General features: G+C 41.6%; 1 protein-coding gene across 1 annotated transcript in view, besides 1 other annotated feature; it reads right to left on the bottom strand.

Moving 5' to 3' along the window:
* Window positions 1-14,194, bottom strand: part of Pappa (pregnancy-associated plasma protein A) — a 233,336-nt gene that overhangs the window by 113,351 nt on the left and 105,791 nt on the right. Inside the window, exons 8-9 of the mRNA NM_021362.1 lie at window positions 12,883-13,011; window positions 6,228-6,319 (exon numbers count right to left, since the gene is read on the bottom strand). Of these exons, the coding sequence (NP_067337.1) occupies window positions 6,228-6,319; window positions 12,883-13,011 (221 nt within the window). The remainder of the gene's footprint in view (window positions 1-6,227; window positions 6,320-12,882; window positions 13,012-14,194) is intronic.
* Window positions 4,422-6,924: an enhancer, noted in NCBI's record as "VISTA enhancer mm774". NCBI's record gives its function as "enhancer in: hindbrain (rhombencephalon)[8/11] | midbrain (mesencephalon)[9/11] | forebrain[10/11]" and the evidence as "EXISTENCE:transgenic organism evidence [ECO:0001131][PMID:17130149]".

The following is a 14,194-nucleotide window of genomic DNA, read 5'->3' as shown; positions in this document are numbered from 1 at the left end:
ATATATTTTGCTGATGAAAACTGAGGCACAGGTTTATATAGCTTCTGCATCAGATTTTCAGCCAGATGCCGTGTTGGTAACTACGATGCCATCTGATGCTCTGTTTGTGCTGTGCACATCCTGACTCTATCACCATCGTTGCCACCCCTATCATGGCCATCCCCATCTCTTCCTCTTTTTTTTTTAACTTTATTTTTATTTTCTGTATAAAGGCCTATCTTTAAGTCAAGGAAAGCATTCTTTCCAGAAAGCCTTGGAAGGGAAAGTTACAATATATAGAGATGTTTTGTTTGTTTGTTTTAACAGAGGGAACTGTAAATGAATTTAGGCAATGAGGAATGTTTGATTTCGTTTCTCAAATTATTTTTTTCCTAAGATGAGAGGTGGATTCTTCCATTACGGTTACACAGAAAGTACTGTTAAAAAGAAAAATAATAATAAATGCAGCTCCCAGCAGAGCCCCTGTCTCCCTCCTCTCCAGCCTAAAATACTGTTTTCTTTTTTAGTCATTGTTGTTCTAAACTCTCCTAGGCATATCCACTGAGAAGACACAACGATTCATCTTCTTGTTTTCCTTTCTCGCCTTGCTTCAGTCAGGGCCAGGATGGTCTGACAGAGGGGCCATAGGCTAGGTGACCCCCTGCCCTCCCAGCAACTTAGTGGCCAGGCAGATTGATCCTCAGCCCCTTACTGTGTATCTACCACACAGAGAGGGAGGGCACTGGGCTTTAGGGAGTGCTAATTGAGTTACTGGCCCTGGCTCTAACACTGGGGTGGAGATGCCCTGTCAGGGATGGGAGACAAAGTGAGGCTGAGAGCTGCTGGGGAGAGGAGCTGGGAGAAAGAGACACATGGTGGGGGGTGCCTGCAGTCCTGAGAGATATGATGTGGGAGTCTCTATGAATTTGTTTTCTTGACTCTATGTCAGCATCCAGCAAAATTTGAATCTCCTCAAGCCATGAAGGATGTTCAGTATTAGGTGGATCTTGAAAACAAAAAGAGCCTTTCACAAAGGGAAAAACCGAGTTTCAAGATGTTGAACCGCACAAGGTCTACCACTAAGCCAGGACAAGAAGTGAACTATCCAGGACTATCGTGAAGCACATAGTGTGAAATATAAAGGCACCCAGAGTTGCATATTCTGTAAGGGCTTAAATGTCCTCTCTGAAATGATCATGTTTCCAGCGTTGGCTCAAGATCTATGACTAACTGCAAGCCCTTTAGGGGATCCTGCACATTTTGTCTGACTAATTTGACCTTCCCTCCTTCAGCTTTTATCAGCAGCCTGTCTGCCATTTATGACTCAGTGCCTTAGAGAGGACTCCCCAAAGCTGCTGAACAATGCCTCCAGCCAGAGCCTGCTGGGGGAGTTATCACTTCACTGATATCATGGTTTCTAAAGGAAACCCCAGGCCTGGTGTGTGTTATAGTTCTAAACAGCCGAAAAAGGACAAGATAATTTCCACATTGCAAAGGGGAATGCAGTCGGCATTACTCAAGAGGTCTTGTGGGTGGTGTTTGTTGTAATAAGAAACTTATGTACTGGGGGACTAGGGCACTGGGGGTGGGAAAGTGGGAAAGGGAAGTCACCAGAGTGTTGCACAATAACACATTGGCACCTTGGGAATACTTCCGGATGTGTGGGCTTCTGAAAAGTGAAGGGGAATGCCCCCATAAATCTGTCACCCACCCTCACACTGCTGTTACTGGCCCAGAGAAAACAGCCCTTCTAAATGGTCTGTGATGACAAGGGTGGCAAAGAAAGGCAGAGGAAGAGGAGGAGGAGGAGTGGGGAGGACAACGACAAGAAGGAGGAGGAAGACATAGATTAAGGAAGAGAAGCAGAAGGAGGAGGAAGGGAGGGAGGGAGGGAGAGAGGGAAGGAGGGAGGGAAGGAGGAAGGAAGGAAGGAAGGAAGAAAGGAAGGAAGGAAGGAAGGAAGGAAGGAAGGAAGGAAGGAAGGAAGGAAGTCCATTCCAATGGCAAAGCTCTGGAGGAGAAAAAGCAGGGTCCTGTATTCAATTTGGAGGGAGCACCATACCTTTGGAACCTTGAGCCAGTTGAGACATCCTAATAAATTTTAGATCTCATATCTGGGATACGAGCCACATATAGGCTCATATTGAATAAAGCTGCACAACATAGGGCCACCCCATTTAGTACTATGCTGCTCCCTAAAGGACTGCTCTGGTTGATACTTCTTCTTCCACAGAATCCCGACTCCCTACAGTTACATGAGAGAGGAAAGTCTAGTTTCAGGAAATGCTTCTAAACTTCTTTCTATTTTGTGAAGAGAGTTTTCAGTTAGGATTTTAATACATAATCAGCAGAAACCAGTTTTGGTTAGCTTGAGCAAAATAAATGAAATAAATGATCTATTTGAAACACTCAGTGATGAAGGGCTCTCTCATAGGGCGGGAGAATAGAAATGGCTTTCCCTGAGGGGAATTTCAGGCAGATGGCAGCTGCTCTGGCCCAGGTACTTAGTCTCCATAAGAAATAACACACCTTTCTAGTTTCCTCAGCTATGATGCTAAAGTACTTTGGATACTGTCATTTCATGAATGATCATCAAAATAGGTTCAATATGGCTTCAAAATCCAACCTGTGGCTTGGTTGTCTGCTGAGGTAGAAGTTAAGCCTAGAAGGTAAGTTGTGGGTCCCCACGCAATCTGCAGAGTAACTTCGGGAAGATGATTGGATATTATCTAGTGCTCTAATGAGGATTGGGCTCCACCCTACTGAAAAAATGATCTTGATTTCCCAAATCCAGGATTCAGAAAGTAACACTTCAAAATATTGATAGATATCTGCCACAAATGAGCTCCAGGTCTTTTTACTTTTTCTGGGTGGTGTTTGTTTTAATAAGAAGTATTCATCAACATGGTATGTACAAGCTGTGGTGTGAATGAAAGTCAGTTTCACAGCGGCCTATCCTCCTGGCCACCATTCTTGACACATACAATGATAAGAATGCTCACCTGTACACAGCACCCGCCCTCACCCCTCAGTCCCCGACCCCTCTCCAGTCTCTCTTCTCTGACTCATTAGAGCTATTGGGGAAAGGGTGTGAAAAATTGTCTGTCTATACTTGAACTGTTTTTCTTAGAATGTTTTACAGACTCAAGCTTTGGAGTTTGTGTTGAAATGCAGTCTCTGGAAGCTGGCATCGTAGAATGAGTTCCATTCTCCCTGAAATGCCTGTATTTGTGAGTCTCTATCATGGAATTCTAAATGACCAGTCAAGGATACGGCTGATGTCTTTTCTCTAACACAAATAAAAGAGAGAAGAGAAAGGGAGAGCCTTCCTTTAAAGTAACCTATACATTCCATTTCTACTAATTTAGTATGAGAATTGCTTCATAATAGTACAATCTCCATTCACCCCTGAAGCTCTTTAAATCAGGAGTGACTAAGTGACCTTTTAGCATGTAACTTTACACAGTAAATACACAATCAGATTCTGGGTTTGTTTTTGTTTGTTTGTTTGTTTGTTCAAAACAACCCTGGCTGTCTGTGAAATTGCTTTGTAGACTAGGCTGCCCTTGAACTCATAAAAATCACCAGGCTCTGCCTCTTGAGTACTGGGGTTAAATCCACACCATCACACGGGCCAAGCTCTTGGTTTAAAGACAGCATAACTCTGTTTTGTTTATCGTCTGCTACAAACATTCCTTTCTTCTATTGGCAAAAAAGTGATCCATAAAAAAAGTTGTCCAGGGACTAATAGTTTAGAAATATGCTTGGCATACAAAAGATGATCCTCAAACGCTACCACCAACGGATCACTTTGAACCTAGTAAAGAATATGTTTGTATACTGGACTTAGGAGGAAGCAAGTCTCGGCTTCTCAACAACAAACAACCTTCTCTTCACAAACATTACAGAGAACATTTTAAAAACGTATAATCCAGAAAATTCATTCTAGTCTGAGTAGAAGGAAAAATGAGGCCCAAAGCAGCAAGGGAAGATGATTCTAGACTCACCACTCAGTGCTATTTCTAGAAGAGTCTTTCAGCTTTACCACTCTATATTTAAATTTTAGTTCATTTTGCAATAAGTGGAGAATAACATCCTAATTTCCATTTACTCTCTGCACCAGACACTACAAAAGAATCAAATACCCTCTCATGTTCAGATTAGCAAGTGAAAATCTTTATGGTTAAAGGGACAGATAGTATTTTCGTTTCTCTGGGACATAGGATCTTGCTTTACCCACTAGACTCAGATGTGTCAGAAAAGCTGTCAGACACAGGAGCACACATGGCTGTGGTTCCCTCCAAACGTACAAATATAACATTCTGGTCTGAGGACTGCAGCTTGCTGATGCTTTCCTGAAAACATCTTTCTAGTTGTTGCCCATGGCTGAATAGTTTTAAAACAACACCGGATGGGGTGGATAGACACCCAAGCATTTATTTTAGAAGGTCCAGGTCCCACATTCTACCTTCACCAGAACCTTCCTCCAGGGTGTTCTAAAGTGGCATATCTCATTCGCCTAAGCAAAATAGGTAAGTATTCATTTATATAGATCAGAATCACTGATGGCTGGCAAAGACGAAAGGTAGGTTCTAGCAGTGTTTACAATTATGAAGAATTCAGCCACACACACACACACACACACACACACACACACACACACACACACACACACACACACACACGAAATCACACAGCAGATGGGCAAGTTCTCAGAGATTTCCTTACCTAATGATTTCCATTTCGAGGAGGCAAACTTAAGCCCAAACCAGGTCAAGCTTGCATAAGTCCTTAGCACTGCATCTAGAGCTCTATTTTTTTAAAAATTTTAATTAATGTTTCCCACTGCCACACCATTCAGTTAGTTAGTAATCAAACTTTTATGATGGGCAACACTCAACTCTCAGCTTGGGGCAACGTCTTCTGCAATAATAGTAATAGTAATAATAATAATAATAATAATAATAATAATAATAATAATAATGGCAGAGTTCTACCTAGGAACTGCCAAATCCTTCCTCATTCTGTGTCCCCCCCCCCTTCTTTTTAAACCACATGTATTTGCATAGCATCTTCATTGTGTTGCTTTGCTCCTATTTGGTGCAGAAGAAGATAAACAGTAGGTGCTCCATAAATGTGTTAAGAATGGACTAAACAGTAAATGAAGCAGTACTTTTGCCCTCCTGGAGCTCAGACTACCAGGAGAAACACTGTCTAAGCCGAGCACTTCAATGCACTACAGATGCAAAGATGCGATGACATCTCTTTCCCTGTAGTACTCCTGGAAAACCGCCTTTCAGTGAGAAATCTTCCCACCACGGTTTTCAGCCCCTTTGTCGCTGCCCGTTCCCTTTTCAGATACAGCACCTCTGTCCTTTGTACTTGCAAATGAATTGTGATTAGTTTTCACCTCCAGCCCAAGGGATTAGCCAGAGGACCTTTGATCTTCAGGTATCGATTTGCATCTTAAAGGAAGCATGATCTCATCTGGGCCAGCTCAAAATTCCATCCCTGCCCCCACACCCTGTCTGTTTACCAGCCCTGGGGCTGGACAGGGCCTCCCAAGTGGGGCTGAAACAACAAGATAGGCCAGACTCCTTGAGAAGGCAGAGGAAAACACATTTCCCACCGGACTCAGTAAAGGTGGGAAAAGAAGGTTTGCTTTCTAAGCACGGACTGGCCTGTTATTTGTCCTGTGCTGCAAATCCCAGAGATTGTGCAGTTTGGATCTGAAGCAAGGACAGAGGCAGCAGGTAGATCCCCAGGCAGAGCTTGTGTATGTTGAATCTGAGGAGCAGAGACTTGAGAATCACACAAAATCAAAGTTAACTCATTCTTATGAATGAGCCTCTGCTGGTTAGGATGACTCTGGAAACACTGCCATTGCCTCGACTCTTGATATTTCCCTTCTCTAAAAAAAAAAAAAAACTTACACATGAAATACTACGACACTAGCTATCTTGGGCAGTCTGTGTGAAGAAAACCAATAATGTCTGTAGGGTAAAGGATGATAAAACATGTCACCTGTCACTGCCACCATCCATGAGGACATGAGTTTTGCAGACGGTGGTGATGCTTGCCTCTCTGTCTTACTTTGTTTTTTCACTTCTGTGTTTCTTAAGGCTATGGCAGCATATCTCCCCCAGGAGATGCTCCACAGATGTGGCATCAAAATGAGTGAATGGCATTTGGTCATACTTGTTATTATTATAATTGTCCAATCAGCTAAAGGCGTGGCAGAGACTCACCAATGCAGTTGAAGGAAACTTCTTGCTTGCAGAAAAGGGAGCAGCCATCCCCATTGACCTTATTCATGTCGTCACATTCTTCTCCTTGGTCTCTGCACAATGGAGAGAAAAGGGAGATAAGCTCAGGTCAGCTTCAGCACCGAGGCAAACCACATGGAAATACTCACATGGATCATGGAGCTTTTGTGAACTCTTGTTCCAGTTTCTCTCCCTGACTTCAATCTAGTGCCTCAGCAAAATGAGATATGCAAACGGTATAGATATATGAAGCAAGATTGCAATAGCCTTAGCGATGTTTTCATGAAAAAGGACAGTTCTGTTTCAAAACCAGCCATCGTGTTGAAATTTCTTTCTCTTCTTTCTTTCATTCATTCTTTCTTTCTTTCTTTCTTTCTTTCTTTCTTTCTTTCTTTCTTTCTTTCTTTCTTTCGTCTTTCTTTCTTTCTTTCTTTCTTTCTTTCTTTCGTCTTCCTTCCTTCCTTCCTTCCTTCCTTCCTTCCTTCCTTCCTTCCTTCCTTCCTTTCTTCTTTCTTTCTTCCTTCCTTTCTTTCTTTCTTTCTTTCTTTCTTTCTTTCTTTCTTTCTTTCTTTCTATATGTGTGCATGTGCATGCTTATGTGTGTGTGCTTGTGTGTGTGTTTGAGTACACACAGTCATGAGTACCTGGATATGTGGACATGTGTGTAGGTCTGCATGCAGATGGCTGCACATGTATGTGGAGCAGGAGGACACCTTTAGGTGTGCTGTTATTGTCAGGGACACTGTCCAGTTTACTTCTTGATGCACATTCTCTGATTGGCCTAGAGCTCACTGATAAGGCTGGGTTCACTGGTCAGTAACCCAGGAATCCCACTGTTTCCACCTCTGCTGTGCTGAGATGGAAAAGCAGCATTACCCCTGTCTTTAAGTGGCTTCTGGCGGTCAACCTTAGTCCCCTGTGCTGGCAAGGCAAGCACGTTAGAATTTTAAAACCTCACTTCCTTTGTTTTTTGTTTTTGTTTGTTTGTTTGTTCTTTGTTTTTTGTTTTGTTTTCTTGTTTGTTTTGTGGCTCTGGGCCTCCAAACCTCTCCAAGCCTTACATAGGTTTCCCCAGTCCAAGTCAAGCATTTTCGAAACTCAAGTCACATAAACTGACAAGACAAGGAATAGTAAGAAATGGAGGCATACATGAAATGACTGGCCAGCTCTTTTTCCTGACAGGTCTGAAAAACAAACAACTAAACAAACAAACACCCCCCCCCCAAAACCAAAACCTCACTGCTCTCTCTAATAGTATTTGTTTTCATTAGAAAGGGTACAAATGTTCAAGGTGGAATCTTTTCCCATGCTGACACTCTCCTTGCTGCCTCAACCCCAAAAGACTTGTTTCCTTCCACTCACATCCCCAGGTTTGGTCATCTTTCACTAGAAAGCTCTACTCCCTCCACTGAGTGTGCTGCTTCTTGTTGTTGAAAACTGTGAGGCCTGTCCTCGCAGCTCTCTCTGTCACCTAGTGATGATTTTGTAGAGATTGAGATGGCCAGAAAATGAGCATTGCTCCTCCTCCCCCCACCTCCCACCCCCACCCTCTTCCCTCAAACCAGGCTTTGGCAAAGAGAAAGAAGAGCAGAAACTGGGAAACTAGATAGACTGTTGCTTTCTGGAAAGTTCCCATCCTCTTAGAAAAGGAAAAGGTCAGTTTAGAACCACATGTTCCAAAAATAACCACATGATCTGTGTAAGTCCCTTGGCTGGTCTAACTGATCTTTTAATAATTTTAAATCTAGTGAAAGCAAATGTAACTGGAATGCTGTTCCTCAGTCACAATAGCCACATGTCAAGTACTCAGGAGCTGCATGTGGCCAGTGCCCACTATGTTTGATAGAACAGAACGAAGTCCAGCGTCCTAAACATTTTTATTGTATGGTACTCCTGTGGATACCCAGCTTCCTTTTCTATGTGTTATAATGGAGATGATTAAGCCTTCTTGGAGTTGGGCACAAAAATAAAGCATGATTTAAGGTGTCTAGTATGTTGGGTAGCACCTACCAGATGTGAAAAGAGTCAGTTCCCATTCCTTCTTTGCCTTGGGGTGGTAGTGGTGGGGTGTCTCTTTAGAGTGTGTGGCAGCTGTCCCACTCTCTTAAGAGACCAGCTGGGAACTGTCTCAGCAAGAAACAGGTCTCAGACTTTTCCTTTTACCAGGGGCAATTAACACCAGGCAATGTTTGTTGTCTTTAGGAGGTGTCGGAATAGCAGGATAGGGCCTAGCAATCAATTCTTAAGATGACCTAGGCTGCTACATCCATCTCTGAGGAACCACCCAAGTTCTCTCCTGTCAGCCCAACCATGAGCTAAGAGGTTTGTACTCTTAGAGGTCCTCAGCATTCCCTGCCAGGGAATCTCACGGGCTTGAAATCAACAATGACCTTCAGCTTTTTAGATTTTCCATGGGTTGTGTAGAGAGACATCCCTGACCACTGCCCCCGTCCCCGATTCCTCCCCCTCCCTGCCCCAAGTCTGGACTGGTTCCCTAAGCCCTGAACAATATTTCCAATTTACCTTCCATCACCACCCAAACAGTGTGTTCTATTGGTTTAAGCAAAACATTAGGGTCACCACAAATATCTCCAGTCATGACGGGGCTATCATTAGATAGAACGTTTCTGGGTACTGAGAAACCTCCCTTGACCTTTCAGATTGAAGTGCGTAGGCGTCTTTCTCTGTGTTCACAGACATCTTGCTTCATCTATCACAGAACTTGTCAAACTGACTGCCTTTGCCTAGTACTGGAGTGCTTGTAACAGGATGGGAGATGCCAAAGGAAGAGATAGAGTCTTCATTATCCTAGCAGCCCAGTATGCAGTCCCTGGGATGAGGGACATGCATGTAGCCACCTCTCTACTGGCCAATTTTGTAGCCTACCCTTCTTACACTAAAATGAAAAGACAAATTCAGATGAGATCAAGTCCTTAGTACAAATGTTGGTTCTAGTTCTTAATAGGTATGAATGCTTGAAAAAAGCACATTGATTTTTGTTCATTTTATTTTACTATAAGGTGTCATAATAGGCCTGCTCATACATTATCATGAAGAGGACACTATAATAATGTATTGTAGGGTCTCATGTGTGGAAGAAGCTTGGTAAATGTTCACGTACAATGTTACTATTTTAGTATCTCTCCAGTCTCTCTAGCCCAACACTGTGTATAAAATGGGAAGAACCTATCTATTGCTATTGACCATTCACACCAGAGTGCTGACCCATTAAGGGTTTCTGTGAGTGTTTTATCTATTCTATCTTAAAAGAACTCATTCATTTATTTAGTGTGTGAGTGCATATGTCCTGAAGTGCTCTTGTGGGAATCAGGGGAAAACTTGTTTTCTGCTTCTACTTTCCTTGCTAGAACATTTATAAGGTAGATTCAATTTTCAGTAAAACATGTGTGAGTAGCTGCTCCATTTTACTAGAGGTAAACCAAGTATCTGTGTAGGGTTCTGGTTCTAAGTAAACATATTTTAAAAACAACTATTAAATTGTGAATACAATGAGGTTAAAGCTGCTGCTGCTGCTGCTATTTTTTAGATCACTAAAAAGTCTTACATTGTTTGCAGCTATATATAACTATAAGCCAGTTAGGCCAAGCTATACATTAAGGTTCCACATCTGGATAAACTCTCTGTGATTGTGGTGGTATGAATATGAATAGCCCGCATAAGCTCACATAATTGAATGTATGGCCATTAGGAAGTGGTGTTGTTTGAGAGAGATTAGGTCATGTTTACGGAAGTATATCACTGTTGGGTAGGCTTTGGGTTTCCAATGTTCAAGCCAGGCTCATTGTCTCTCTTTCTTCTTGCTGCCTGCTGATCCAGATGTAGAATTCTCAGCTACCTCTCCACCCCCATGTCTGTTTGCATGCCACCATGTTTCCTGCCATGATGACAATAAACTAAATCTCTGTATTGTAAGTCAGCTCAAATTAAATGTATTCCTTTATAGCAGTTGTCATGGTCATGGTTCCTCTTCACAGTGATACAAACACTAACTATAACAGTTAAAAATTAGAAAATTTGGGCTGGCGAGATGGCTCAGTGGTTATGAGCACTGACTGCTCTTCCGAAGGTCCTGAGTTCAAATCTCAGCAACCACATGGTGGCTCACAACCATCCGTAATGAGATCTAACACCTTCTTCTGGTGTGTCTGAGGACAGCTACATTGTACTTACATATAATAATAAATAAATCTTTAAAAAATTTAGAAAATTCAAAGTTACAACTCTAGGTTCTTAGGAATGACTAGGATTTCATGGAAACCCTACGTGTACTGTATGATCTTGAGACTAGTCAACAATGGGACACATTCTCTCTGAGCTCTCGGCTCAGTCCAATGTTCCATCATACACAGACTTTTCCAAAGCATGAAGCTAATGCCTTCTAGTAGGAGAGACTCATAACTGGCCCTTCTTCCTCTACTTTGTTGCACTTGGAATGTCTCCATATTCTGTTACTGGATTTTAAAAACACAGATAGTCAATGCACACAATATATCATAGATTTTACCCTCAAAGATGTATGGGCCTTTTTAATCCATGTGCATATATTTCTTTCAGTGCTAATCACAATCAGGAAGCATACTGCTATAGCTGGAGGGACAGCTCGGTGACTATCAGCGCTGGCTCCTCTGACAGAGGATGCAGGTACACTGCTCAGCATCCATGTCAAGCAGCTTATAAGTGTCTCTAGTTTCAAGTGATCTGCCACTTTTTTCTGGACTCTCTGCAAGTACTAGGCATACATGTGGTACACACAGATACAGACACACAGATACACATACACACACACACACACACACACACACACACACGAATACACACATATTCATACAATAGAAATAAAATTTTGAAAAGGACATTTTGATTATAAACTGCTTTTACCTTTTAAACCTAGCAAATAAAAGAAATAAATCTAGTCTCAGGTGCTCCTTTCTTCCAAATACAGAGGTTCCCAGTTTTCAACACTTCCCACACAATCATCAGCAACAAATCAAACTGCTCTTCCCTAGAGCATTGTTGTGAGTGACAAACACAAGCCATAGACATCGAGAACTTGTTTCATACATGTGCCACATACTAATTCATAGGCTGCACATGAGTGCTTTCATCCAGCCCTGAAGCAAATGCTCTCTTCACACTACCCATCCCCCAACAGGAACAGCAATTGCAATCCCATGTTGCAAACATATTATATGACACCCAACAGTGCCATTTAATGAAGGAATTTGCCAATAGCTTGTTTTGCTATCACACACATAAGGCATGAGATTAAACCTGTCAATTGTTGAGGTCCTAGTGATAGTGTCACTTGTAAATGAGCACATTAGCAATGGAAGCAATAAGACACTTAATTGGGAATGATGATTGGTCTGATCTTTATTTCTATAGGAAAAAGAAAACCTCAAATTTTGTGCCAGCATCTGATTGTTTTGTGCTTATTTTAGAAGAAAACAAATTAGAAGTTGGTAGTAAGGCTTGATGTCTTCTTGCTCCTGTTTCCAGATGTGTATATACTGGACTCAAGGACCAGGCAATGAATGGACTGAACATCCTAGAAGATCTGGTTCTTTTTGCATACAGCTTGATATTTTGCAATCCTAATTCCCAGTTGCACTGAAATCTTTACACGTCTTGATTCATTCATTTTCAGTGTTTTCATCTTCAGACTGTCTACTCATTCTATAATACTGGTTAGTACTTATTGTTTCATTATTATATGTTAAAAATACTTCATAATATTTGTGAGCCTTTGGCCTGTTTTCAGAATTGGTGATTCAGGTTCATCTTCCTCTGGCTCTCTAGTGCTGAAATGAAAGTTAAGTGCCACCATGTCTGGCTTAAGGACATTTTTTTTAATTTAATTTTTAGAAGATTTGTTCATTTGCATGTATATGGGCGTTTTGCCTGCATGTATTTATGTATGTATACCATGTGCATGCCTAGTGCACACAGAGTTCAGAAGTGCGCTCCAGATCCCCTAGAACTGGAGTTATTCATGATTGTGAAAACCCATGTAGGTGCTGGCAGTACTCTTAACTGTGAAGACACTGCTCCAGCCCTCAGGTGTATAATTGGTGTGTATATGTGTCTCTGTGTGGATATGAAACTATGAGCATAGATGCCTGCAGAGGCCAGAGGTGTCTGGTTCCCTGGAGCACAACCCACAGGCAGTTGTGATACTATGGTCCTCTGGAAGAAAAGCACACACTCTTAACCATTAAACCATTTCATTAATGCCTTGAAAGGTGTTTTAACCTAGATGAACTGTATGCAGGTAACTAACTGACTAACTGAAAAGTCACACACAAGACTAGTATAATCTTCTAGTGCCTCACAGACGACAACCAAGATTGGGAGCAGATGGCAGCAATTGCATAATAGTGCCTCTGGTTAAATCATATGCTATATACTTGAGAAATGTGTGTGACCCCAGAACACAGTCATCGGTTTGTCTTCTGAGGCCAGCAAATGGAGTACTGACCAACTCATGGGTTATTGGAGATAACTGCTTCCTTGGGGCTCATAAATTTTGGGATATCTCCTAAGATCTGCTATTCAAGCAACTTGACCTAATTAACATTTCTTCAAAACTCCTCTTACATTAGGTGGTTCTACTTACTTTTGGATAACGCCATCACCACAGTACCCACTTCCGTGGGTGTATATGGCAGCAGGTGATGGCTCGCTCTCTTCATTTCCTGAAATGGTGATAATCCGGTACTGGTACACACTGCCAAGTTTCAGATCCCTGGAAAGTACAGAGAAACCTGTTAGTTAAAACAATACAGTTCTAGGGACTGATGAGAAGAGAATGAAATATTGATTCCTTTGAGTATATTCTTTTAGTCTTGCTCCTTTTTATTTTTTTAAATCAAAGGCACATTTGGTTATCCAACAATTTATATCATACTGTAGGTTAAGCTACTTTGCTAGGCCCAGTGGACTACATTACAATATACATCAGTAAAAATGGCCATTACCACATGTATAACTGTGCATAGTACTAAATGCTTTTGACATTGAACTCTACAGCAATCCTTGCGGAAGAATACCAGAGAGTATGGAATCCATAAAATGAGAGTTTGTGGGAAGCAGAAATCCTGCTAAAAGATTAGATAAGCAGAAGGAGGCAGAAGCAGCATATCAGATCCTCTGAGCATTATCTGACTCTTTCCTCACATTTAAAGATCTGTCCATGAACACCATTGTGCATGAGAAAGCTTTTTCCTTACAGTGTGTTATTGAGACTCTCCGACTCTGCACTCATTCCTCTCCATGACTAGTACCCTTTATCTAAATAACAGTAGCATTCATTAATTAAATCTTGGCCCTGAGCTATGCACTTGCTATATATTTTCTTATTTGAGAATCAAAACAACCTTACATGGGTACTCATATTTTTATGTTGTTTTTATAGGTGACGAATCTGAGGCATAGAGATGTTAAGCCAATTGTTTTCAATTGCATGTTATCAAATACTATCTTATATTCTTCCTCCTTTATCCCCACAGGCCTGCCCAATAACCACATCTCTTGGATAGAGGGATCTTGTTCTGGAATAACAATTCCGGAGGCTGGTACCTGCCAGATTTCCAGCATGCCAAAACTGTGTCTCTCCTCTGGCTTAGAACTTCCAGGGCTTGTCCAGACTTCCTCACCCAGGAACCTGGTTATTGCCAATTATCCTCTAATACAAAAGCAGGTTTGTGTCAATTCTACATGACCAAATCTGCACTCATATTTCATGATATACCTTTTTCAAAAGAATACGTTAGTTTTCATGTGCATTAACTTATGTGTTAATTATTTATTTTTATCATAAACAAATTGTACTCTGGGGTGGAGGAGACACAAAAGGTTAATGAGGACATTCCAAGGTGAAAGGAGGAAGATTTCATAAACAGAAGGAAGATGTCAGGAAATTTCAAGAT

This window comes from Mus musculus, chromosome 4, assembly GCF_000001635.26.
Source record: "Mus musculus strain C57BL/6J chromosome 4, GRCm38.p6 C57BL/6J".
NCBI lineage: Eukaryota > Metazoa > Chordata > Mammalia > Rodentia > Muridae > Mus > Mus musculus.
Note: the sequence above shows the minus strand (reverse complement) of the source record. Positions and strands in the feature narration are given on the sequence as shown.